The following is a 24,507-nucleotide window of genomic DNA, read 5'->3' as shown; positions in this document are numbered from 1 at the left end:
CATCACAGCACACGCATTACAGTCCCAGGTAAGTTCATTTTGGACCCTCTGAGTATCCATTACGTGGCTCAGCTTACAATGTTCAAAAGTCTGAACGCCATTGTCACGTCTAGCTCACTTCCTGTCCGCGGTTGGGGTTCCGCGGCTTCCTCGACCATGCCACCCCACGAAGTCATAGTCGTCCAAGAAATTCAGACCTTCCTCATTGACCGGAGACTGGTTCCCCCCCCTTTCCCCCGCTGTACGGCTCCCGCCATCAGGGAAACTGCCGCAAAGCGGGCCCTCATAGGAGCACAGAATCTGCGCTACACCGGTACGGTTACCAAGATCCGTCTCGCGTAAGCCAGTGTAGCGTCCCTCCTGGACGCCACAGGAATCTGATGGATCTCCCTCAAACGGCAAGGCCTCCTTCTGGTCTTTGCCATCTTCCTCTCCAGCTCTGAGTCGCTCTCTTTTTGCGCCGTCGTAATCTTGTGCCTCTGTGAGAGGATGCACTTTGGAGCCACGGGTGAATAGGAGCTGCTCACCGCGATGACGCTTCTGGCGCCTCGCGCTGTTTTTTGAAGCAAAACCGTCTTTGGCCGTCAGCCGACGCACAGAGCGCTCTCCGGGACAGAAAAATGGGTCCGGTCCTGACCGCGGGCCAGGCTGGTTCAGCCCGAACAACGGAGCTCCAAACTCACTAAAAGCTGTGTCCGGGGGTGTCTGAAGAGAACAAGATACACTCAAAGTGATGCAAGCGCATGAACACTACAGCAGCCGCAGCGGACAGTATTCTTTGATCGGGGCTGTCCCGTGCCCGGTGTGTCTTCGTGACGGAAGCGCAAAATCCTCCTGGAACGAAACCGAGGAGCGAGCTTTGGTGCTCCGCGCGTTTCGAAGGAGATGCTCTTTCTTACGTGGCTTGGACGGAGAGCATCTCCAAATTCGTCACCATACTTTCGGTGTGACCAAAGTGGTTTGTACAGAGCCATGAGTCTGGGGAACTTCCGCCTACAAAGAAACAAGCACCCTCAGCAAGAGAAAGGACGTACTTAGCACACCGCTACTCGAGGTTCTTCGTCCTTCGAGAGATTTCTGGTGTGAGTCGATGTGAAGTTCGGCCTGTAACCTTTGTTCACGTCCAGACAAGGCTAGACCGAAGTCTATGTGATGTGGCAAGCTTCTTGATAGCTTGCCAGGCCACAGCAAAAAACGACAGATTTTTCGTCTCACTTCTTGAGTGCAAAAGAACTCATAACGGCCGAGAGAAAGGAAACGTCAAAAATGTACAGGTCTCCACAGAAACTCCGTCCACGTAGGCATGCTCGGCGGTCCTGCACATCACTGAGGCGTGTGGATGCCGAGAAGTAGGCAGCAGAACCTAGCTCACCGGTCTGCTCGGTCTTCGTATTCGATATCTGAGTAGCAGCCGATTTCGGTGCTGAAGTCGGTATATCTGCCCTCTCGATGTGCCTCCGTCATCCAGTAGTGCCACATCTCAGCCATCTCTTCCTTCGTCATTTTCGGAGACATGTAGCTGAGAAGAAAAAGTCGCCACAAGGACAGCGAGACAGCAGGGACACCGGAGAGTATGGGTCCAAGTCTGCGGCCCCACCAGTGTCACGTTAGGCAACTCCTTCGTCTCCATCTTCCGCGAATCTCCTCTGTGCCGCCCACTGTAACACTGACGCGCTTACGCGCAAGTATCGTACCTCCTTGGCTAACAAAGCATCAAAAAATCCCTCATGTAGTGAAGACCTGAGTAAGAGAGATCCCTTTGTACCATACAACGCTCTAAGGTCAAGGTCAACCCCAGCCGCCGCATGTAGGACCTGCTAAAAACTCAGCTCGCTTGATGATACGTCGCACTCTGACCGCAGCTCGTGACGAACACTGCTATGCAGTCACCGGTGCTGAAGACGGGGTAACAGTCTAAGCACAGCGCCACACGGTGAGTAGGAGTGTCACTGTGAGAGGACTGCGGGGGAACTTGTGCAATATCCCAGGCAACTTCAGTCATAGGAGATGTTGTTCGAGGAAGCTCCGCAGAGGTGCGGAATAAGAGAATGGCTCCTGAGACGGTCTCTTGCAGCCGTAGTTAGGCAGACAGAATTTCCTATTCGGGTAGGGCACCGGAAGAGCATCACCCCGCTCTCCTGCCTATGGCCAGCATGCCATGTCCTTTTTCCAAAGCGGAGTCTGCTGTCTAGGCGGTCGTGCAGGCGCTTCCTCACCAGTTGCCGTGAGGTACCACATCCTCCATGAACATGTTGATCGCGATTGTCTTGCCCTCTCCTTCAGGACAATTCCAACAACCGCCTCCCTCGTGGTCGTAGCCGCCTACTTTGGGTAGGTCCGCCGCCACGTCCTTGCCTAGCCACATATCTACAATCGTATCTGGAGTCGCCCTGTTGGTCGCGATGACAGCTGAATCGTGCGTCGCACCTTCGTATATTGCCTTTTTGTACACAGGATGTTGTCGTATATCCGCACTGTACACACAACAACCAGAAGCATACACCCACGAATACCCTGTCGCTATGTTTACGGGCACGTTGGACAGCTCTGTGCGCCGTCCGGGACATTGGCTGGTGCCTTTCAAACGAGCTACTAATGTCGGAAGACAACCACAAGCGACACGGTTCTGTAGATGGAAACAGAGGTCAGGGCGTTCTTGCCTTTGTGATCGCCCTGTTATGTGCACGCACAAGAACGAATGTCGTATGCACACTTCGGCGGAGTGGCTTCCAGTATGCTATATCTACACAGGCAGGGGATGCCTTAGAGTGGCCGATTTACGCCGGTTCTGGCGTCCACCCCCGCATGGCCACGCAAGCTGTTACTGCCTCAGCTGAGACAGATTTTGAGCCCCATGGTGCCGGGTGCCGGCCGGCGCCCGTAGATGTGTATCGCTTCTTTGCAAGTTTCCTTCGCTCGTCTTGATTCCTCGGGGAAAAAGCGAGCTGCACACCCCTCGACACTCGGAGCAGGAAACTTCTATACTTACTATCTTGTGCGAATAATGAGCTGACCGCGTTCGTAAGCCTCCCGAAAAACGGGATCATCTAACCACTTGTGTTTCCGACGTTTCTTCTTCTGTTTTCTCTTCCCGGTGTCGAGATGAGAAGAGGGATTGTCGACATCTGACTGCGGCTGCACACTGTCCGCCTCGACTTCCTCGTCCTGTTCCATCTCCTCTTCGTCCCATTTTCGCATTTCGATGTACTGCTCGACGTAATCTGTATTGAACAGCGCAAAAAGATCCGAGGAGCCACGGAGGCAATTCGGGTGTGTCGTCCTTCGAATATCAAGCTCCCGCATATTACAAGCATTTGGAGGGCTCGTGAAAACAGCCACGCAAACGGGCATTTACCAAACTGTCGAGTCCAGCCCGGGTCCAAGAAATACCCGCCGAATCGTCCCGCCGCTGCCATGTCAAACTCCAGCGGAGCAATGGGTGGTCCACTGGAAGGATCTCTTGAGTTATAGGGCATCTCCTGAGAAACATGTCAAGAACCGCAGAAAAGCGCTGACGCACTGAAGGCAATCGAACCTCGCGTTTGCTTCGCGTGGTCTAGTCACTGATAGTGCTTGTATCACGGTCTACAGTAGTGGGGACAGGGACTGCCCTAGAGGGAGTAAAGCTCAGACAGGGGACGCACACGTGCGCGCAGATAGGAGGATGAGACAGCCATGAAAAAAGCCGGACAGCTTCGGCGGGACTGAAGCCACCGACGACACTCGGAGATCATCCGTCGCCTATGGTGGCCCGGGTCGGGTGTCAGGGAGCGTCACGGAGCTCCACTGGAGGCCAGAGAAGACTCTAGGAAAAGATATCGACAATCTTCTGAAGGTGTGCATAGCTACCTTCACAATATCCCCCGAGTCTACTGTCATCAGGTAGCTGTCCGTACTGCACTGTCTTGTCTCCGTGGTCCTTGAAGGTGCCTAGCTTTCGAACCCGCTGGTCGCTGTTGACCGACCAGAAGTATTTCAATGAGAAATGTCAAGAATCAGTTTCTTCACTGCGCTGCACTTGAGGAACGCAAGTGCGGCGGCGTGTAGAGCAGTTGACAGATGGTACGCCCCCGGCCATGATCTTATAAGGAACCTACAATAAATTCGCTTTTCGCGTGAGTCCACGGAACAGGCATCTCGCTTGGATCGTACTGAGGTAATATGTCACGCCAGCCTGCAAACACATGAACCAACCGGTGGAATATTTACGAGCCTCTGCGCGCAGGGATCTCTCATTGTGCTCAGTGAATCGAAGCGCATAGGGTACAAGTAGGTTCTCAGGTGCATGAAAGATCGTAACAGATATGCATGAGAGGCAGCAGGCACCCGAGTGTTTACACGAAAGAGCACACACCCGCAGTCTCCATTACTCCTGCTGGCTACCCGGTTGGCACCCTCAGCACAACCAGTCCGTCCCAGCCAGAATGGTACATGCAGGCCGACTGAAGTGTTGTCTCCGGTAGCGAAATATCACGTGAACTTATCGACTGTCCGCTTGCACGGAGTGTCCTGGTGAATCAGATGCTAATATGCCACAATGCATTAATGACGAAAGTGAGACTCGGCTACACTCTAGCAAATATCATTGACAGCGAGACAGCAGAGCCTGCTACAAGCTGTCTAGAGTCGTCTCCTAGTGTGTGTCCCCCACTTCACCTTCTCTACTGACGCCGGGAGAAGTGGCAAGCACGTCTCTTATACTAGGTACTCCCAAGCCTCGCCATCCCGAAAGAGAACGGCCATTCACAGCCTAAACCCACACCAGGGGCCTTTGGGCATCACGAACACGAGCTGAGAACCGCTGTGCGGGGGTTCTCCGCCTGACAGAAAATACCTGTTTCCGCGCCTTGTTCTTCCAGTGCGTTTTGATGGTGAAAAGCACCCCACAACCGCTCCTCCAAGTCTACGTCAGTCTCGCCTGAAAGGGCAAACAGCAGCAGGCCTTTAAAAGGAGCCAGCGTGCTAAGCACGTCTTACACTCGGAAATGAACTGAGTGCAGAGAACATCCCCGTGAAAGAAAATCTATGAAGTCGCCTAGCGAGGAACGGAACTGCAAGGCTAGCGGAAGCTCTGCGAAGGTGCAGGCCGCCTGTCGTAGAGACACATAGGACGGTGCTAAAAGCAGTAACTGGTTAGAGATCGGAAACGCAGCACCTGCCATGAAGTCCCTCGTACGCAACGCCAGCGGGCGTTTCACTACGTCTAGCGTGGCATCCAACTCCCCACAACCACCTCGATGCATATCCCAGGGGAACGGCGACTAGGAGACCATAACCTACAATCTGTACAATAGTAGGTACGTGAAGAATAGGTCGAGCGCAGGCAATGCAAAAGGTTCCACAGCTGTACATGGCTGTAGTATCGACCGTGTATCTCTCAGAACACGTGTTGCCGTGGAAGTGATCGGCACAGCGCGCAGTAGACACGAGAAAGAGAAGAGACGCAGGGGGGATGAGATGGCTGAGCAGGAGCCCAACTAGGCGCTCACCGAAGTAAACATCCTGGCTGCCAGAGGGCATACGATCAAAACAGATGCGATGCGGACGATCAACCGTTTCCCGAAATTCCACGCCATGGTCGAGATGTTTCGGGATCGGTTGCGCTCGCTGACGATCTCTAACGAGAGGATTGAGCGGTAGGGAGGTACCCAGTCCGTCGTACGCTGCCTGACCACCATCAATAACTCCTAACAGCGACATGGGAAAAAGCACAAGAATAGCAGGCACCAACGTCAAGAGACAAACAGAAAAAAAACGCGCGCGGTTCATATGCGAAGAGTGTCGCAACTCTCTCTTGCTCTGTTCGGCATTCAAGATCACGTGTCCAGAAAGAGAGGGGACCAACTCAAGAAAAGACGAGTTTTCTCTGTGGGTGGCCACAAAGAGGAAGAAAGGGACGTGAGGGCGCACTGACATAGCTGCAGCTCTAGATACATCCAGTGCCTGTACAGTGATGTTCTAGACCAAACTGGGCTGAGACATCGGAGCTCACGGAACGTTACTTTAACAGAGTTTGGAGAAGTGCTGAGAACAACTGTGAGGGAGGAAAGAAAAACTCCGCCTCAGCACCTGCAGGTTTGTCGAACATCTTGCGCCCATCAGCGTACGTCCAGTTGCCTTTCATGAACTGTAGCCACGTATTATCCTCCAAGGAGTGCATCTTATAGAACGGCACGTACGTCTCCCACTGTGAAGTAATGATAGGGACACACCCCATAAACGGGAACAAGTCAGAATACATCTTGGAGACACCTACAACGTATAGCTCCCCTCAGAGCTGTAGGCGCTCTTGCCTCTCCCTACAGGAGGTTTGCTTCAGCTGCGTCCCTGGAGTCATATATGGTGCACAGAGGAAACTCATGTAAGCGAAACTGTCGTGAAAGTGATGGTCTGTCCTTCAAACCGCGTTGGGCCCTGAGATAGCTGGTGTCCAGACTGGCGAAGAATAGACCAGAGGTGCACAGAAGAAACCACCAAACAACAGGGTCTTTGCCAAACGACTGATGCCATTGTTACCGGCATGGAGCACACCCTTTGTGTGGCTCTCACCGGCATAGAGTCTATAGGATTGTCTGCGCACTCGAAGACCTTTTTCTCGAACGCTGTTCCTGGAGGTACCGCGTTCATCATCATCAACCTTGTCAGACAAGAGTCCCTAGAAAACCGCATCCCCTCAGACCCCGATTTCCCTCCCTGCCCTCTCCTGCAGAATGGATCAACACTTGGGCGTTGTTTCGTGCAAGGAAGACACGGCAGTCGAGGAGCACGTCCCAAGAAAAACACTGGTGTTTCTAACATAGAGGGGCGCCAGAACTCTGTCTCCCGTCTTCTGCCTTCGAAGCTTAAGACTGTCCCCCAAAGCCGCGGATCAGCTCCGTTTTGCTGGGAGCTCAGGAGAGGCCCTGTGTCCTTCCATCTTCGTCCCTGGGACCTAAGGAGACGAGTGCTCATTTTGTTTGAAGGCGAGTAGGATATCGTCGAGAAAACATACAGGATCCCGGTCCTTTTTCTCCAGGGCGTAGCCCTTTCAGCACCAGGAACTGGAATTTTCTTGAAGTGTCCTTGTTTCGCTTTTTGCTGCTCGTGGATTGTTGAGACCCGTCCTCTTGCGTGCAAAGCGCTACGATCCACCTGCCGTTTTCTTTTCCGAGAGGGGGAAGCAGGGAAGTCTCTCGGAATATAGCATTTCCCCGTGTGGCCTTCTTTTTCTTTCTTCCTGTCTCTTGATTTCTCGTTAATACGTTCCGTGTCCTGCCTAGAAAGATATTCTCTTTGTTTCGGTCCACCCCAAAGGCCGCTCTCCTCCCTCCTTCTATTCCTGCGTTGACCCCCTCTTTCGTCGTTGCTGCTGCTGACCTCATTCTGTGCCCAGCTGCTACGAGTGTGCGCGGCTCTGTCAGTACGCCATGTATCGGCTGTCGGACTTGCAGAGGTCGAAGACAAAGTAGAGGGAGACTTGCAACCGGGGCTTGCTGTTGAAGCACGAGAGGAAGGGCGAGCTTTCCCCAGCTTTGAACGTCGCAAGTGTCTCAGTGCGTACGGCGAGAGGCATCCGAAGAGTTTCTTCCTGAATGAGGGAGCACCACGCGAGGACAGAAAAGACGGTCGCCAAGAAGGGCGAATGCTTTCCCAGGGGACCTTCGAGACGCGTGGCAAGGACTCTGACTCGCTGTTGGGTTGCAGACTTATGCGGCCGAAAGAAGGCGGATACGCACCCCTCGAGAGTGCTTGAGAAAAAAGGGCAGACGCAAGAAGAAGATGCACTGCCCCGCCAAAGACGAGAAGTGGCAGAGATCGATAGACACATGTCCTGCTGCAGACTCCACGGAGGGCGTCTTTCCTTGTAACCTGAGTCAGGCCGAAGACTACTTGCAAGTGTGGAAGTATACAAGCCAGCGATCGCACCAGGCCGTCCTCCCTCTCCTCCATCGTCGAGTGGAAACAAAGGCAAGCAAAGCAGCAAACAGGCACGAGCAGAGCCTTACATGTCTCAACTGTACACACAGCAGGGGCTAGAGCAGCCATGGATCGACACCTTCCGTAACAACGTTGTGAGCTCCATCAGCCGTTGTTGCCCGTCACCGGAATGGAGGGGAGTCCGCGACTGGAATTGTTTGCCTCTTCCACTCGAAGCGCACGACTAGTGACGCCTGTGGTCGGCACCCTTTTTCCTTGGCCTCCCAAGGTGATACTGGACTCCGAGGAAGCCCCGACTGCGGCCTTCACGCGGCCCCGGCTGGAGGCTTGTTGACGGACACGCACCAACTATATTGACGTACGGCTGTGAACGTTGGAAAGCCTGCTAGGGACGGGGCATCCAGTGGATGCCTGCGGAGAGCGGAGAACCAACCTACAGGGACCCGAGATCCGGTGACGAAAAACAGACTCTTCGCCCCCGCTGGAAAAAGAAGCCACCGCAGCAGCCGGTTGTCTGTTTGCACTTGTTACGCCATTGTTTCGCTGCAGCTTGACGGCTTCCATTGTGGAACGAGGAGCCCTCAATTCTAAGAAGGCGGCTTTGCATGCTGAATCACGGTGAAGAAATCAAATGCGTCGTCAGTCCTCCCACTGCTTCGAGACGGCCACTCCAGAAGGCTGCAGTGCACAGGAAACCACCTCTGACTTCTCTGCTAGAAAATCAGGTCGTATCTCGCTGCGACTCATCTGTTTGCAGATGAATTGCTCACCGACGAGGGGTAGCCGAAGTGTGCAGGCCGTAGGTACATGCTTGGATTTGCTGACTCGTCGCAGCACAACGCTCTCGATGTTTGTTGGGACGGTCATCTGACTTGTCAGCTAGAGTTTACTGTTTGAAAGGAAACACGTGAAGGTTTATCGGACCAGAGTGCGTTAATCCCTCCGGGTGGCCGAATGAAGACTTGAGGGCCGCTGTCTTGGCCTATCCGCTTGTCGGACACAGGCAGCGGGCGCAGGCGTCAGCTGGTGTGCCAGCCAGGAGTGTACTGGTGTAGGAGTGCATCTTTGGTGGCGGTGAAACCGGTCGAGAACAGCAGCAGTGCAAGAAATACGGACGCTCCCTACAAGCTTTGGACTTGCCACCGTGGTGGGTTACTGCAAACTTGGAATAGCAGGTAGGAGGCCTGGAGCCACCAACCGGCTGCACGTGTCCCCTTCCGTTCCGCAGAGGGCGCCGTGTTCGCCTACTGCCTCACTTCCCTAGCCCCGGGGCAGGCCACAAATGTGAGAGAGGGGAGGACTTGGAACTGTTGTCCTGATTGGAGTATTCTAACGGGAAGTATCATAGTACATACTGATATTCTTGCGGACGTGTTCCCGCTTCTAGGCTCAAACAGCAGGCGGCAGCCCAGAGCCCGCGTGTTTCACGGCCACAGACTGTGGCAGCGAACAAAGCCTCGCTAGATAGTCACAAGCATGAAAGCACATCACTTCCGCGGACTGAATTAGCAAACGAGAACGCGCTATACTACGCACCATGGTTACAGTCCGCGCCAGTGTCCCGAAGCGCCAACAGCACCGGCCGTTATACGAAGTGGCCCACAAAGCCAGTTTGTCCGCACCGTTCTACCTCACAGCCGTGAACGGGATCAGTCAACCTACCGCGAGGCGGAACGCACGCCACGAAGTGGGCCCCGAGCCAAGACATTATCATAGAGACGCGCTACGTTACGAAGCTCCGCCGTCTCTAAACCCAGCGCGCGCCCCAGGTCACTTTGTGTTTGTTTTGCGACCGCCTACGCGGGGGAACAGGGAGCCCCACGTGGTTTTGCTAGACTACATTTTGGTGAACGGCTCCTCGGTCTTTGCCTGGGGCCTTCGGCGCAACGCCGCGGAGGAAATCCTCGGGGCTTCAGGGGTCATGTTGTCCGGAGCCGTTCATGACAAACAAGTGAACTCCTCGAATAATGGCAAAATTCTCCTCTGTTTATCAGCGGCGGCGCTGGAGTGTTTTGGTCGTCATCTGGCCATTGTTTGTCCAGGTCGTCCTTGGCGGTGAGAGGGAAGGTGTCCCCGTAGCAGCAGCTTATTCGCAGAACGCGGTTGTCAAAGAAACCGTGCCCATTGATCCTGCGTCAGGTGTCCCTAGTGGAGACAATCGAAGCGAGGGAATCGAAGCCGGGGGGGACAATGGCACTGCAAAGGATGAGACAAAAGACGAACTTCAGGGAGAGAGCGAGCTCGCGCCTGAAGAACAACTCGACAATGACGTTGCACAGCAAGGTCTGCTCGCTGGCGACCCACCTCAGCGGGCCCAGCGTGCGCCCGCAGACCGTGTAGAAGCTTCAGGATATGGCGTCGGGGGTACGCCATCCGAGGTGGCAGAGGAAGGGGTTATCAATGAAGCGGAGGAAGCAGACGAGGGCAACATGAGGGCCGGGCAGGCTCTACCAGACAGTAGTATTGCATCCGACGCGACGCCTGTTCCCTCCAAAGACTCACAGCCCGCGCAGTCTGGCAGTTCGGGTGACCTGGCGCGAGAGTCTGCCGCGCAACACGTCGACCAGGGGGCAGGTGAGGAAGGCCACGCCGAACCGCCTGGGTCTCCCCAAGAGAGGACTGACGAACCTGGGGAAGAGGAAGCAACGGAGGTGCCAGGAGCTGTCGCAGAGGAAGATGACAGCCCGTTGCCAGCGTCCCCTCAAGAAGGAAACGACGAATCCGAAGAAGTAGAGGCGACAGAGGTGTCAGGAGCCGCCGCTGAGAGAGGTGACAGTACGTCACCAGGATCTTCAAAAGAACCAACTAACCAGGTTGGAGAAGGGGAGGCAGAGGAATCAGAGATTGCTTCGGGCGAACATACGCCATTCCCTGCGGAAACAGACGCATGGGAGCCTCAAGAGGACGAGGGCAACAGCGTGGACGTGGTGGACGATGTTGAAGATCAGCCAACGTATCCAGTCCGACCGAGTAAGAGAGGTTTGCTGTCGTCCTTCGGATCGAAGGCAGCTCTGGCGCTTGCAGTCACCGCGGGACTTGCCTATGCGGGGGCTAGAGGTATAAGGCGTTCTCGCAGGTCTCCACCCCCTGTACAAAAAGGCCCTGAGTGGATTGAGATGCATGAGTTCGTATTGAGGATGTCAGAATGACTCACGGTTTCTACTTTTATGGGAAATATAAGGAGGATTCTTGCTATCCCTCATTTTGGACCCACCTTCGGCAGGGTTTCTCCAGGTGTTCAAGCTGACCTCGCATAGTGTGCTGAAGTGTCGATATCGCTTGCAGACGATTGTCGCCTTTGCTCTCTGCGGTGGTGGTAGCTGTGTCCCATTGAGCTCCTCACATTCCAAGCAGATGACGGGAACAAATTGCCGTGGCTCCTTGACTTGAGTCAAAAGCTGAGCTAGGCGCCTTGGCAGGTTGTTCACAGTGGTGTGCCGGCGGCCGGCGGTATGCCGGCATTTTGTGGGAACGGTCTGCGACGTTGTAATAGTGAACTGAGTATGGCAAAACAGGTTGCGAGCATCGGAGTGGAGTCAGTCACTTTCCGAGCGAGCAAGTAGTTACAACGTAGGTGTTGTGTACTCGCGGAGTGTGAACTGTGGCTCGGCCACATGGAGGGCTTCACACTGTCCCGTCATATTCATCCCCTCTTTTTGTTCGAGAAGATTCAGTACTGTCATCTTGGCTTGATACACTCTCCAGCCCGCTGCGACGCTGCCTAAGCGCTTTGCAGAGTTGTTACACCGCAGTGGCGATACCTCTGTTTCAACAGTTTGCGTTTTTCGGTTCCATGCTTAGAGGTAGTGGCTTCTCTATACTAGAACACGCGAGAAAAACTTCATTTTACCAAGGGATCGATCCTGGCGACAAAAATTAAGGTCTATGAAACACACGGACATACAAATTGAGATGGTGCCATGACGTGTGACCCGTCGAGCTACGCAGCGTTCACATGTGTCCCAGGTAACAGGCCGAGACAAAGTTGCTTCCTCCTGCCCGCTCGAGCCCCTGTTGTGGAAACACTCCCTCACTGTGCCGACTCATCGCTTTCATCTGTTTCATGGGCATCGTCTTCTCCCTGCGTGGCCGGCTCAAGACATGGTCGAGTGTCTTCTGCTCCAGTCACTGTCGTTCCCTCCCAACTTTCGACCGCGGCGCTTCCGGAGGTATCGACAGCCAGGTTTATAGCGTCATTTTCCGAAGGAAGCAGCTCGCCTCCAGCAAAGAGGCTGCGGCTGTCTCGTAGCAATATAGCCGTTGGCTGATGAGTTACATCTGTGGGCGCATGCATCAGCAAGTTGGTCATCCAGTCAGGCCGAGCCCAACGGCTGGTGCTGACTGTCGTCTCTGTCCGCCCTCGCCGCACGGCTTCACCAACCTGTGCTTCGTCTAAAGCCTCCGAGAGGATATCTAAACTGAGCCAGACGCGACACCGTCTCCAAAGACTCCGCTGAAGCTGATGGAGTTGGGGCACAGTCAAAAAGCGCAACAGGGCAGGAGAGTCCAAATGTCTTCTGTCACGAAGCTCAGTTTGTTTCTGGGCTCGGACTCCATCTGCATACCCGCTCGTGTCACCTCCCCCATAATCGGCGCGAAGAGAGGTTGTAGAGGCGGTACGTTTCTTGTTGCTGGATGGCGGAGAAGTCCCCTTTCTTCGTCGGTTGCTAGAGGCGCGCTCAGCGCTCACAATCTGGTAGATCGCTGCCTCTACATGGCGGCACGCACACTGTCGTGACAGGAGATTCCATAATCCGCGTTTCTGGCCAGCAATAAAGGCATGAACTACCCAGAGGACTAAGATGTACTGAAGAGGCACAGCAAGCAAAACCAACACCATTCCAGCGAACAGGATAGTGGCTATTTGAGTGATTCCTCTATTTTTCCAGGAAAACAAGTTGCACACCTTCTCTCCCAACACTACCCAACGCCAAAGCTTTACGAGAAACCTCGACGCCGATGCCCGGAAATCCTTATACAGTGTCAGTAACTCTCCTCCCGGCAGAGATGACCCTCCTGACGGTGAGGGGGGCAATACATCAGGAGGCACCGTGTCGAAAGACGCGTTGACAGCGGACACGGACAATCCGTCAGCTACCTGGTTGGCGTCACTTAGCATCGCAAAGCGACATGCCGCCGACGTGTCGATCCCTTCGCCTCCGGTCGCCTCGTTACAACTGGACCGAGAAAAAAGGGATGCTGCTAACACGGAAGGTGGACCCTCCGGACTCTGCAGCGGGACGCAAGCAGGAAAGACTTTCGACGAGAAATTAGAAAAAACAAAAGCGGCGACTTCAGGTGGTGGCCTACGGTTTGTCAGAAGAATCAGGAGGGCTTCTAGGCAAGCAGCACATGACGAAGGAGTATCAAAAGGCGCAGGACGGAAAACGTGAAGCTCGCAGGGAAGACCCGGATCGGTATGGTGGTTTTTCCTCCTACGAAACCCCCACGGAAAACCTGCCTTTCTTCCCTTTCTCCCTCCCGAGTCAGGCAAAGCTGAACTACTGCCGGAGAAAGGACTTCCCCGTATCAGGTATGACTTCTCCTTTGTGCTGCTGTCAGTCAAGGGGCATCCCCGAGCGGAGTCGGCGGGCCCTTGTCTTCCACCAGTGGAGGTCTTCTCAAGGCTCCTACTGTCGGAAACAGCCGATCTACAGGCGGGTAAAACGTCAAGAGAACATTCCCTTGTCGAAGAGGTGCAGGACACGTATTTTGCGTACCAACAACTGCAGGAAGGCGTGAAAGGTGGATCTCGAGGTGGCAGAAGAGCACCAAAAGAAGCATCTCGAGGAGTGAACCTTGGGAGGAAGTACGGGAAAATGAACCTGTCCAGAAATGACTGAGAAAATGGTTCGTCTGTTACATGGTCGTTTTGGTGGTCTAAATACAACGATTTGTTTGGAGAAGTGAGAGAGGCAGCGCAGATGACACAGAGAGGACCAGAAGTCCCGAGAACTCCGCAATCCTTTTCTGTCGCCACTCTGAAGGCCTCCCTTTCATCTCCTCCTCTTTCCTGCCCCCTGCCAATTCTCCGTGGCACAGGACTCCCTGTTTCTCTATATTCGCTTGTTCCCTCTTTCACGCTGGTCTTCAGTACAGGTTGTTTCTCGTTCCTTCGTACATCAGGGCTTTGAGGTCTCCTCCGGTTAGCAGTCTCCGCCTTTTGCGACCGGGGGTGTCTTGGACTGGAGTCGTACTCGGGCGTTACTTTCCCACCTTCCGCGGGCTGTGGCATATCATCAGAAAATCGCGCTCTTCTTTCTCCTTTTTGATGATACCTTCCTTCTCTTACAGATTCAGAAATGGCCACTGTCATTGTATCTTCTCTCGCCTCTTCTCTCCCTTGCTGTCTCAACGAGTTGTCTGATGGCCGGATCACAGCCGGAGGATGATGAAAATCCTCGCCTTTCTGTTCGAGAGAGTGGTATGCGAAGTAGTCCTCAACATCTCCAAACTGCAAGAGATCCACCGATCCAGCAGCAAGTGGGACGCATGCTGACGGGTCAAAACACAGAAGTCCTCTTCCCTCTCCAGACACGGGTGGCTCCTTCTGTTTGTCTCGTGTCTCTTGCTCTTTGATGTCTTGGTTTAGACGCATTTCTCTGGAGTTACGCGCCCAACCACCGTCTTCTCGAGGAGAGGGGCGTGAAATCCCTCCAGGTTCATTAGCCATAATTCGGGTAGCCGAACTCACGGCCACCGGATAGTTGGGTCGGTTTTCTGACGGGAGAGGAGACCTAGAATGACCGTTGATGGAAACAGCGAAAGGAACAGGCTGTCGTTCATCACCATGAGTAGAATGCAGGTGTTTCTTTACCCACTTTCTCGCAAACTGAGCAACCCCTTTGAAGAGGCCTTCGTGATGTGCAAGTGACGGTCGACGCAGCTCTTTATCCTCCTCAGACTGTCGGCGTTGCTGTGTTGCGGCATCTCCAACAGTACACAGCTTAGAACTTCCTCTCCCGGTTTCCGTCTCTGTCGGCGGATAATGTCGTCCCCAGCTTGGACGATGATGATGATGAGAACGCCTCGGAGAGTGTGGAGACTCGTCCGTATGCGCGGTGCCGTTTCTTCGAAGAGGAGCTGAACAGGTCGCCTCGGTGTTTCTTCCCTCCCAAAAGGCAGGAGGAGCGATGGAAGAAGGCTCGGAGGGCTCACACCTCGACAGGTGATCCGGCTGCTCACCCTGGACAAGAGGAGCATTCTGCACTTCCTTCGCGTTCTCGTCTTCCTGTTGATCTTCCATTTCGTCGTCTCGGTCTACAATTACAGGGTTATTACACATCTGTCGTTGGGTCGGTGAACTTGATGTAGAAGGAAGGAGCAGCGGAAATGACGAAGTGCTGTCTCCGACAGCAAGACGGACAGAAGGCAGAGTATCTTCCTTCGAGCCGTACAACCCGGTTGGTTCTCCCCCCTCCACCAGTCCCCTTGACGAATCCTTTTGGATGTCCTGGTAGCTCGCCAGTGCCGTAGTCGCTTCTTCTTTTCCGGTGCCCTCGGTCTGCTCGTATTGCAGTTCTTCATGTACCTCCGCGCAAAGATCTGTTGCCTTACCTTCATCTCGCTCGACCAGATGCTCACCATCACTCTTCATCTTACTGACCATTGTCCTCGTTTTCTCTGTCCGTTCACCCTGTCTGTCCCTCCCCCAACACGTCTCCTCTCCTGAATCACTAGGCGCGACCACCGCAGGGGCGCATGCCACGTTATTCTCTAGATCCTCTCGCGGAAAGAAGCCGCATGCAGCCCTGTTGTCAACCTCTGTGGATCCTTTTTCTGCAGCATGAGTTGACGAGGGCCCCTGGTCTTCCAGCACACTTGTCCTCCCTCCCATCCCTGCTTGATGTACAACTCTAGTCTCACCTACAGGAGCACGAGAACCAGCAGATGCATCGGAAGAGAGACAGCTCGTACCTCGAGGGCTCGTCGTCCCCCCATATTGTCTGTCTGGCTCACTTGCTCCGGAGCCTGTGACCCTTCCCAGCCTATCAGTCTGGAGGAAGTGGTGGCTGTCACATCCCCCTGTGAGAGAAGCAAACTCCCTAACTTCTTCACCAGAAGAGAAACTAGGGCGAGAGCCACCGTCTTCAACTGGTGATTCCATGAACTCTACCTCCTCCGCCCCTATCGTTTGATTTGCATACGAGAGAACTCCGTTGATTGTCTCAACTGTCGGCTTTTCTTTAGCATTCTCAATGCTTCGTTCTGCTTGTTCCCCCGCATCTTTCAGAAAATTGACTTCCCTTTCTAAGTTCGCTTTTATTTGGCTCGCCTCCTTAACTGTTGTGCTACCTCCGTCAACGCTTTCTTTTCTTGTTCCTTCTCCGCTGCCCTTCTTCTCAGCAGCTGTGCCTGCTTGAAGCTTATTTAGGCCTTCTGTATGTGTTGCTCCCACTCTCTTGGCAGAGCTGTGGTCCGTCGCCACCCCACTATCGCGACAGTAGAAGTCTTCACTGATCATCTCAAACAGAGAACTTGAGGCTGGTAAGACCCCCCCGGCAACGGAAAACGCAAGCAACACTCTAAACCAATGAACCCAAGAGAGAAGACCCCGCGTTATATCTTTGCAAAGAGTCTCTTCTTTACTCTCATACGGCGGAAGAAGTAGTAGAGGAAGCGGTGGAGGAAGAAGCCACGGGCAACAACCCGGAGCGAAACAGCTACATATATTAACCTTTCCATACAATGAATGATGCTGAGCTGGCAAAATTGCAGCCCTATTTCCTGTCTGTGCGTCTTCACTGCTATCTCTCGACTTGGGTTTACTGGTTGTTTCCTTGGACGTGAGGAAGACGGATGAAGACAGACATGGAGAATAAGAAGGGACACCGTCTTGAACAAAGATAGGAGTAAGAAAAGACTCTTTGGATATGCCGGTTTGCCCGTTGATATCTTCGGCTTTCCCCTTAGGCGGATCGATAGCATCGAAGCCACTCTTCCCTGCTGGCATTTGACTACCCGCCTCGGCAGGCTGGTTTGAAGGAGACACTGCCCACCAGTGTTGATGTTTTATCAAAAGGAGGAGCATTTGAGCGGCGCCTGAAGTGTCAGGACTCGAAGAGACACCTGGTGCGCATACACAAGCATCTGAGCTTCTCGGGAAACCATTGTCGAGACTTCCTTCCCCTTGTTGGGCAGAACAGAGAATGCTGGCTAAGGTCCGTTGACTAGTGAAGAGAAGAAAGACAGGGAAATCGCACAGGAATGATAAGAGCCTCGAGCTGGCGTCCGGGTGCCGGCTGACGATAAGAAGCAAGAGAGGGAGAAGTACAATCCCGAGGAAACGGGACTGGAAGAAGAGAAGACCAAAGAGGAGATAGAATAACGAGAAAAAAGATACGCGCGGCGACGTGAACTCAAAGATGAAGGCAGCTAATGAGCAAAACTGCGAAATCCTGAAAAAAAGAAAGAGAAACGGAAGGGTAAAACAATCCCGGTATTCTGGAAGTTTGAAAGCGAACACCACGCGTGCGGGCATGTCAAACACCGATATGGACAACTATACCGAGTCAAAGAGCGCAAGTGTCAGACACGTATTCTATTTTCCAGCTGTGTGTGAGAAAGCAGTTCGTCCTGGGGTTTATACGTAGGGCGCGCATCCATCTCTGCAGTGGCTCCCTCAACGTCTCCGGCTTCTACGCACCGCAGTGCCTTTAAAAAGTGAGAATGATGCTCTCAGAGGCGTCGGCGAGTAAAGAAAGAGGACAGACAGCGTAGTAAGATCCTGCTATCCATCGACATACACACATAGTACCCGTGGGGGATATCTCTGTGGCATTATCTTCATGATGACCCATGAAACGAAGAAGGATCGTTATAAAAGCGGGCAATGGTTTGCTTGAGTGAGAAAGGAGTTGAAGCGCCGCTGACAGATATGGTCAACTGAGAGTACCCTCCACGACGGATCCGACCTTTTAACATGTGATTTCGCGCGTTTCCCATCTGGATAACTCTGTCATACAGAATGCACGATACATCTACCGAGATACAAACAACGTGGACTATATCGACGTGCGGTGTGCTTGGCACAAGACATTCTTACGGGCCAGGCTGTCTACGGTTTGGAAACGTATAGTTGTACCTGTCTCTTAATCTACCGAGACGCTTAATCTGAAGAAGCAACTGTTGAACGGGAAGCCAACTGCCTCCTCCACCACCAGCTGCATCTGCAGCGGAAGCAGCTCGGACCGCGACGCTGGGGCCATCAAGAAAGGGCTGAGGCGTATCAAATACTTCTTCAACGGGTTGAAGAGAATTCGCCCAAAGAGTAGGAAGAAGAACAGAAACTTCCAGTCTATCACCAGAAACGACTAAAGCTTTCGCGGCAGTCCGGGCAAGCTGTTGGCTGCCTTGAGATCCTGTAGTACTATGCTGTTGTTGTCCCCCTGTGGGCAGAGTGCGGCATGCATCTTCCAACGGGTGAGACGAAGAAGAGTAAATCGGGAGAGACAATCTCTGGCGTCGGGTTGTGCCGAAGAGATGACTTGGGACCGCAACAGAGCCGAGATAGTACGTAAGAGGAGAGGCAAGAGAAAGGGAGACTGCATTTGACGTGGACGAAAAAGGAGAGGACAAAGAAGGAAGAGAATGGACAAAAGGGGCAAGGGTATGGGCCGGAGGGCCTTGACTAGAGGGAGGGAAGCAATATGACATGGAGCGCGAAGGAGAAGAAACCTCTGTCTTACTTTGCAGTTTCTCTTCTACTCCTGTGCGGTTTGAACCGAGTGAACGACCGTTGCAATAGAGACCCGCGTCTGCAGTGCTTTTATCGGTCTTTTTCCCTGAAGCACCTGCGCTCACGTTAGGGCTTTGACTTGGTGGAGGAGCTGCGTAGAGATGAATTAGTAGATCTTGCTGATTCCGGGACGGGAAGAAAACAGGAAGATTTAGGCACGGCGCAGGACGAAAGCTGAAGCGACAGGGGCCGAAAGGAGGGACAGGATGAGGAGCGGCTCTTGAGAAGAGTTTTTGGAAGAGCGAAAAGGAGCCCGGTGTTTGAGACACAACTGCTGTAGGGAGGGGGAGGAATGGGGAAGACGCAGGAGCGTCGGGTGCTCCTGGAATCAGAAGACAAGGATAAAGAGATGACTGGAAACTGAGAAGCGCGTACGGAGTATACCCTGAAGGGAACGAAGCTCCTTCGAAAGAATGAAGCACAACCGACAGAAGAGAGCACGAAGACGAAGAAGGTGGCGGTAGAAGGCTCCAAGGGTTGAATAGATACGGTTGGACATAACGACTCAGTGCACGTTTGTCACTGCGAGACTCCCTGTCCTCTTCTCCCCCTTTTCGACGGAGTGGACGGCAATCTTGCGTCCTTCTGGTCAGACCCACCCGCTTTCCGGGTCTAACAACTACTCCAACATTCCTCGTATTCCCGGGAGAAGCAGTCAGCTGAGGCATGCGTCCACCTGATTGCTTCCAAGCCGGCGAAGAAGGGGAAGGACAGGGCTCTCCACAGGAGGAGGTATGCTTCACCATCTCCCGCTTTCTGTATTGCCTTTGATGCACAAGCCTTGCTTCTTGTCCTTCGCTACAGTCTAAAACTGACAGCATTTGTTCTTTGGTACCTTCACGTCCGCTAGCAGATGCCGTCAGCCGGGACGTGTTGTCCGCAGGGCTAACTCTTGTACACCCTGAACACCACTTGATTTCACGACTCCCTGTCGTCTCTGACGGCGGAAGAGACCACGGGAACACCGGCGGAACAGCCACCGAACCTGAACTTTCTAGGTCTGACCGGGGGACACGCTCCATCCGCCCTGCTGCTGTTTCTCCGTCGGAAGAAATGCAGGGAAGCAAATTCGAATCCTCTTTTTGTGACCCGTCGTTAATGCTTGAAAGGAGCTCGCCTGTCGAAGCTGTAGGTGTCGAGGAAAACACGCCCCAGCTACTTGCTGTGGAGTTTTCTCGACTGAGACCCATGCCGGCGTTGCGGCTCACCCCAACCGACAGCGCACCAGCCTTGGCAGCTTGTGCCCTCCGTTGCGTTTCCTTCTTCTCTGCCCATTCGACTATTGGCCAGAGCCAATGAGGCAAGCCATCGGTGCAGGCATTCGAGTAAAGCTGGAGATTCCTGAAATGCACATACAGAGCAGCTGGAGATCCTACCTCACTGCACGCAAGCAGGGCAAAAACCCAGTCGTGTGCTGTAACAACGTCTGGTGCACAGAAAGTAAGGGTCTCCATGCACGTGGCTGGAGGGGGAAGATCGGGGAACTGAAACAGATCATCAAAATAAGAGAGATTTTCGCGAGTTTGACGACGCGCCATGGTAGGATGACTTTGGTGTGATAAAGCTGGGCACGAGGTTTCTCTTTGGAGCTGAGGTGTCTGGACACCATGCATATCAATTCGGGAAGGAACGTGAGCTTGCTGATCTTCTGGATGGAGCGTAGAAGTACTCGCGCGTCCCACATCAGCGTCTCCTGTATTGCGCTGTGTGAATGAGTCATCTTCGATTCGGGAGCCGGAATACGAAGAATGACCATACGTCTCTCCTCCAGCAGTGACAAGAAGCAATCTCTCTTCTTCTTCCTCAAGTTCTCCTCCACTGGCAGAACAGACAGATGACGAACTTCGATGGGAGCATGAGGAAACGTCTCCATTCGAATCACCGTCGCTCTTCAACGGACTCCCACAAGTGCGACGACGTCTGTGAGAGGCACTTAACCGCTTGCCATGCTCATGAGAACCTCGGACAGAACGAATTTTCTTTCTCAGATGTCCCAGCTTCCCCTCTCTCCTACGCTCCGCCTGAGAGCCAGAGTCATCCCGACAAGTATTGCCTCCTGTATAGTGAGAGAGAAGGCCTGCAGTTTGTCCTAGCGAGGTAAAGGACAGCGGCTGTGAGGGTAATCCGGGCTCGAGATGAGTCTTATCATTCTCCGACGAAGGTAGTCCTGAGGGTCCACACTCTTCTTCCTCGTAGGGAGATCCCGAGCAAGAACCGAGACGATCATCAACATAAGCTGTAGGCTCCGTTGCCTTGTGATAGAAGGCAGCGAATCTGTTTTGCTGATTTGTCGTTTCCCCTGGTATCTCCTTGGTACTCGCCCCTGGCTCAGGAGAGCTTGTATGTCTAGAGGCATCGTAAAAAGATCGGAGATTTCCCGGCAAGCTGAGGGCATTTCCTTTATCAATGCGATTTAAGGTGGGAGACCCTACTGAGGAGCTTTCGTTTCTTGAAATAATTCGTTTCTGATGGGCTAGCAAAAGTTTCTGTTCTTTGTGCTGTTGCTGTCGTTGTTTTCTGCGCAATTGTTCCTGCTGCTGACCAAGCTGAAGAACATTCGGTGCGTGCAAAACCCAAGTGAAACCCTTTTGCTGTTTATCGTAGGAGAAATTCGCAAGCCGCGCCGTCCGAAGATCCCATGCACACGTCGCCTGTGAAAAATCGAACAGATCTGCTGCGGACCAGTCCGTTGTCACCGCTAGAGAAGAATACGCACCAGGTGACGGTTCCCTCAGCACCTTGTAGTCTGATATTTTGGGATGTTGACTATGAAGAAGAGTACTTCTCGGTAATTCATCTGATAACGTAGTTGCTGACAAAGAATCATGTGGAAACGCCGCCGGACTCAGAGAAGTCATGCTCCCCATTGAGTGACTCTCGTCTTGCTCTTTCAGATCTCCTGTCCTTCCTGCTTCTTCACCCGGCAAGCTGGGTAGGCTATCCTCAGCAGCTCTCAGGAACTGCACCTCGGAGCTTGATGGCTGGACTTCGGGTGCTCGTGCGGAAGGAAAGGGAGCGGCTGCCTCTGTGCCTGGCGCGCAAGTACTTGGCAAAGGAGTATCTGAGGGCGTTGTGCAACGTCCCAGTTCTCCTATTCCCTTTGTTGAAGGAAGTAAATGCGTTTTAGTAGAGCACCGGGAGAGAGATGAAGACCTAAATACATTAGGAAGCGAAGGCTCATAGCAATCTTGCGTGGACACTAACTCGTGTGTACGTTTTGTATCGTGAGGATTTTCTTCTTCCTGATTTCCATTGGTCACGTAGGGGCCAGTCGAGGAAGAAGAGGTTGCGCCCACGGCAGAGGAGAACGGCAGAGCATCCCGCGCAAACACGAGGTGTGAAGTATAGGCGCAAACGCTGGAGCACCTGAGAGGAATCGTTTTGAAGGAGAAGAGAATGTGACGATCAAGAATAAGGAACCGACGCGCAAAGCGGCGAGTGTGTCGTGTTTTCCGGTGTAAAAAGCCCGTCCTCATGAAGAGTAGGAGCGACGCCGCTGCCGAAGGAGAGGGAGAGACGGCGGAGGGAAACACTGCGGGGGCTCGAAAATGAGAAGCACCTTCAATATCGTGACCGCACTCACGTATCCGTGTCCTGTCAGAAGAGCGGTTCCCCACGTGTGGACAGTCGGGACGGCCTTCGACGTCTCCAGAGGGCCTGCTTAGCGTCGTCGATGCCAGTGTCTCAGGTATGGCTGTGGTAGAGAGGGAAGATGAAGGGACATCCATGTCTCCATCAACCCGACGAAGAGGCGAACGAAAGGAAGATACAGGTGGAGGCACGGAAGAGAAGAAACCCGAGGAGCACATTGAAGAAGATAGAGAGCACAAGGCTGGAAGTTCTTCGTGGGCGTGACCCCCTGCGGGTGTATATGAACCAGCCATTCCCGCACCGCTGCGGAATCCGGTGCCCACCTTTGAGTTATCACTCCAGAAGGCCTGCAGGTTTCTTGGTCCTGATGGTCGAAAATCACCCCCACAATGTGCCTCCGTCAGATCTCCTGCTCCAGTGATCAACACCGGTGTTGTTAATTCCCGGTGTTTCACTTCGCCGGCCTTCTTTCTTGAAAAGCTGTGGCCACCTGATTCGTCTTCCATTCCACTTCGTCGCACCCCGACTGCAGAGTACGTGTACCTCTCAGTGGTTTCCAGGCATTATAGCAGAGCGCGTCCCCGTATATCTCATCCTGGCTGGGTTTGTCGACCTGACGCACGAAACAGTTTTGCACCCATGCCAGTTACAGCTCAAGGCCGGCAAGCGAATACAGACTCGGTTCGCATCTCGTGTGCTGTGAGCGTAGAAAAGACATGCTCGGAAGAAGAAATAGCAATGCCACTAGACCAAGCCTAACACCGTCTATACAGGCTACCGTAGAGCAAGACATAGACGAGAGGCGCTCCAGATACGGGTCTTCAGACAAAAGCCTACTCCCGGGGCGCTCTTGCCCGTCAACTCTGGGTGGCCCGCATGCCCGCGGACAGCTTCAGGCATTTCATTAACCTTTACCCTGCACGCCGACACTTGCAGAACGACGGCATTGCTCACGTTCTTGCTGCTCCAACCTGGATTTTCATGGTCTAGGAAGTTGCCAGGAGCGGGGAAGAGTCCGGACTGTCCCGCTAGCTTTCGGGCACGCCGCCTTTGCGACACCAGACTTCGGAGTGTGCATGCGGGCAAGGCGAACAGCCGTAGTGTGCCTCACGGCGGCCGCTTGACTGCACGCCGGGGGGTGTTTCGTTCGGGTGATGACTTCGAGAAGGCCGGAGGCATTCTTTGTTTTCTAGAACTCCGAGACAAGTGCCACCCGCACAGCGTTGGCGCCTGAAGCGCCCAGAAAGGGCCCATGTTACACCACCGGAGATTAACCGACCCATCCGGTTCGCGACTTGGTCAACCGGTGTGTGTTTTCTAACCTCGCCACTTGTCGTACCTCATATGCCCACAGAAGCCGGAGTGCTCACTCCGCTGATATTCAGTCGGTGAGCGACTGCAGTGACGCTGTTATAGACAGCAAAGAGTGCTGCTTACGGGAGCGGGAGCTGAGCTCTAGAGCGTGCGGTGGTCCTGGGGCGCGTGGTGCCAGAAGCGACGCCAGGGTAGCGGGAAGGCGCTGGATCTGCTACTGGGGGGTGGAGGCGGAGAGTGTACACTGGTTCCGAGTGGACCGGCCCTTCTGGGACGGCAAGAGAGATTCCGTGTGCAGGCACGCGACCAGAGATTCCGGTACTTTGCTAGAGAGACTACTGTTTCTACGGAAACAGTGCAAGCAGCTGGTCAACTGTGATAGAAGAGCTGAGCTGTACAATTTAGGGGAAGCTGTAATGCCTGCATTGCGGCTCTGCGCGACCGTCGCTGCGTGTAGCGCCTTGGAGTGAACAGCGTCTTCATCTTTGCGGACGCCTGCACCTCCGCCGGAAGCCGGCTCAACTGACTTGACACAGCTTGAATTTGTTCGTGATTTGCTTCAAGCTCTCTTTGTCGCTAAGCATGGCCCAGGCGGTAGACGGCTTCATACTTTTCGTCTGTGTCTCCAACCGCTCCTCTAGATTCCTTAGTTCCGTCCGCAAAACGTGCAGTTGGCGTTTGCCTGTTCCAATGCCGCCTCCACGTTAAACTGCCGGTCCGAGGACTCAGTAGAATTCACTCTAGCTCCTCTCTAGTCTCTTCCACCACGTATGGGTCCAATGAGAAAGATGACGCTCCATCCCCACTAACAGACACTTCGGTCGACACACACACCTAACACGTTCGCGCGACGTATTCGCGTCAAGCGCCACACAGCGACGGTCGCGCAGAGCCGCAGCGCGGGCATTACACTACCGCGGCGCCTAAGCTGCTGCGTCCTTGCCAGC

The 24,507-nt window shown here is 53.8% G+C and overlaps 2 protein-coding genes across 2 annotated transcripts; both read right to left on the bottom strand.

Moving 5' to 3' along the window:
* On the bottom strand, positions 1-9,036 carry CSUI_006772 (uncharacterized protein). The gene is made up of 11 exons (XM_068066925.1): positions 6,550-9,036; positions 6,070-6,187; positions 5,490-5,687; positions 4,835-4,918; positions 4,098-4,174; positions 3,356-3,479; positions 2,990-3,221; positions 2,217-2,474; positions 1,373-1,519; positions 900-993; positions 1-705 (listed from the first exon to the last, which is right to left on the bottom strand). Exons 1-11 carry the CDS (start codon positions 8,023-8,025, stop codon positions 115-117), a joined length of 3,399 nt encoding a protein of 1,132 aa, XP_067921100.1. The 5' UTR covers positions 8,026-9,036; the 3' UTR covers positions 1-114.
* Positions 9,037-11,678: 2,642 nt separating this feature from the next.
* On the bottom strand, positions 11,679-23,255 carry CSUI_006771 (uncharacterized protein). Its single transcript, XM_068066924.1, has 2 exons — positions 18,002-23,255; positions 11,679-17,315 (listed from the first exon to the last, which is right to left on the bottom strand). The coding sequence occupies exons 1-2, from the start codon at positions 22,750-22,752 to the stop codon at positions 11,948-11,950; spliced, it is 10,119 nt and encodes a 3,372-aa protein (XP_067921099.1). The 5' UTR covers positions 22,753-23,255; the 3' UTR covers positions 11,679-11,947.
* Between the last annotated feature and the right edge of the window lie 1,252 nt (positions 23,256-24,507).

Source organism: Cystoisospora suis (genome assembly GCF_002600585.1).
Source record: "Cystoisospora suis strain Wien I chromosome Unknown contig_3462, whole genome shotgun sequence".
Classification (NCBI taxonomy): Eukaryota; Apicomplexa; class Conoidasida; order Eucoccidiorida; family Sarcocystidae; genus Cystoisospora; species Cystoisospora suis.
Note: the sequence above shows the minus strand (reverse complement) of the source record. Positions and strands in the feature narration are given on the sequence as shown.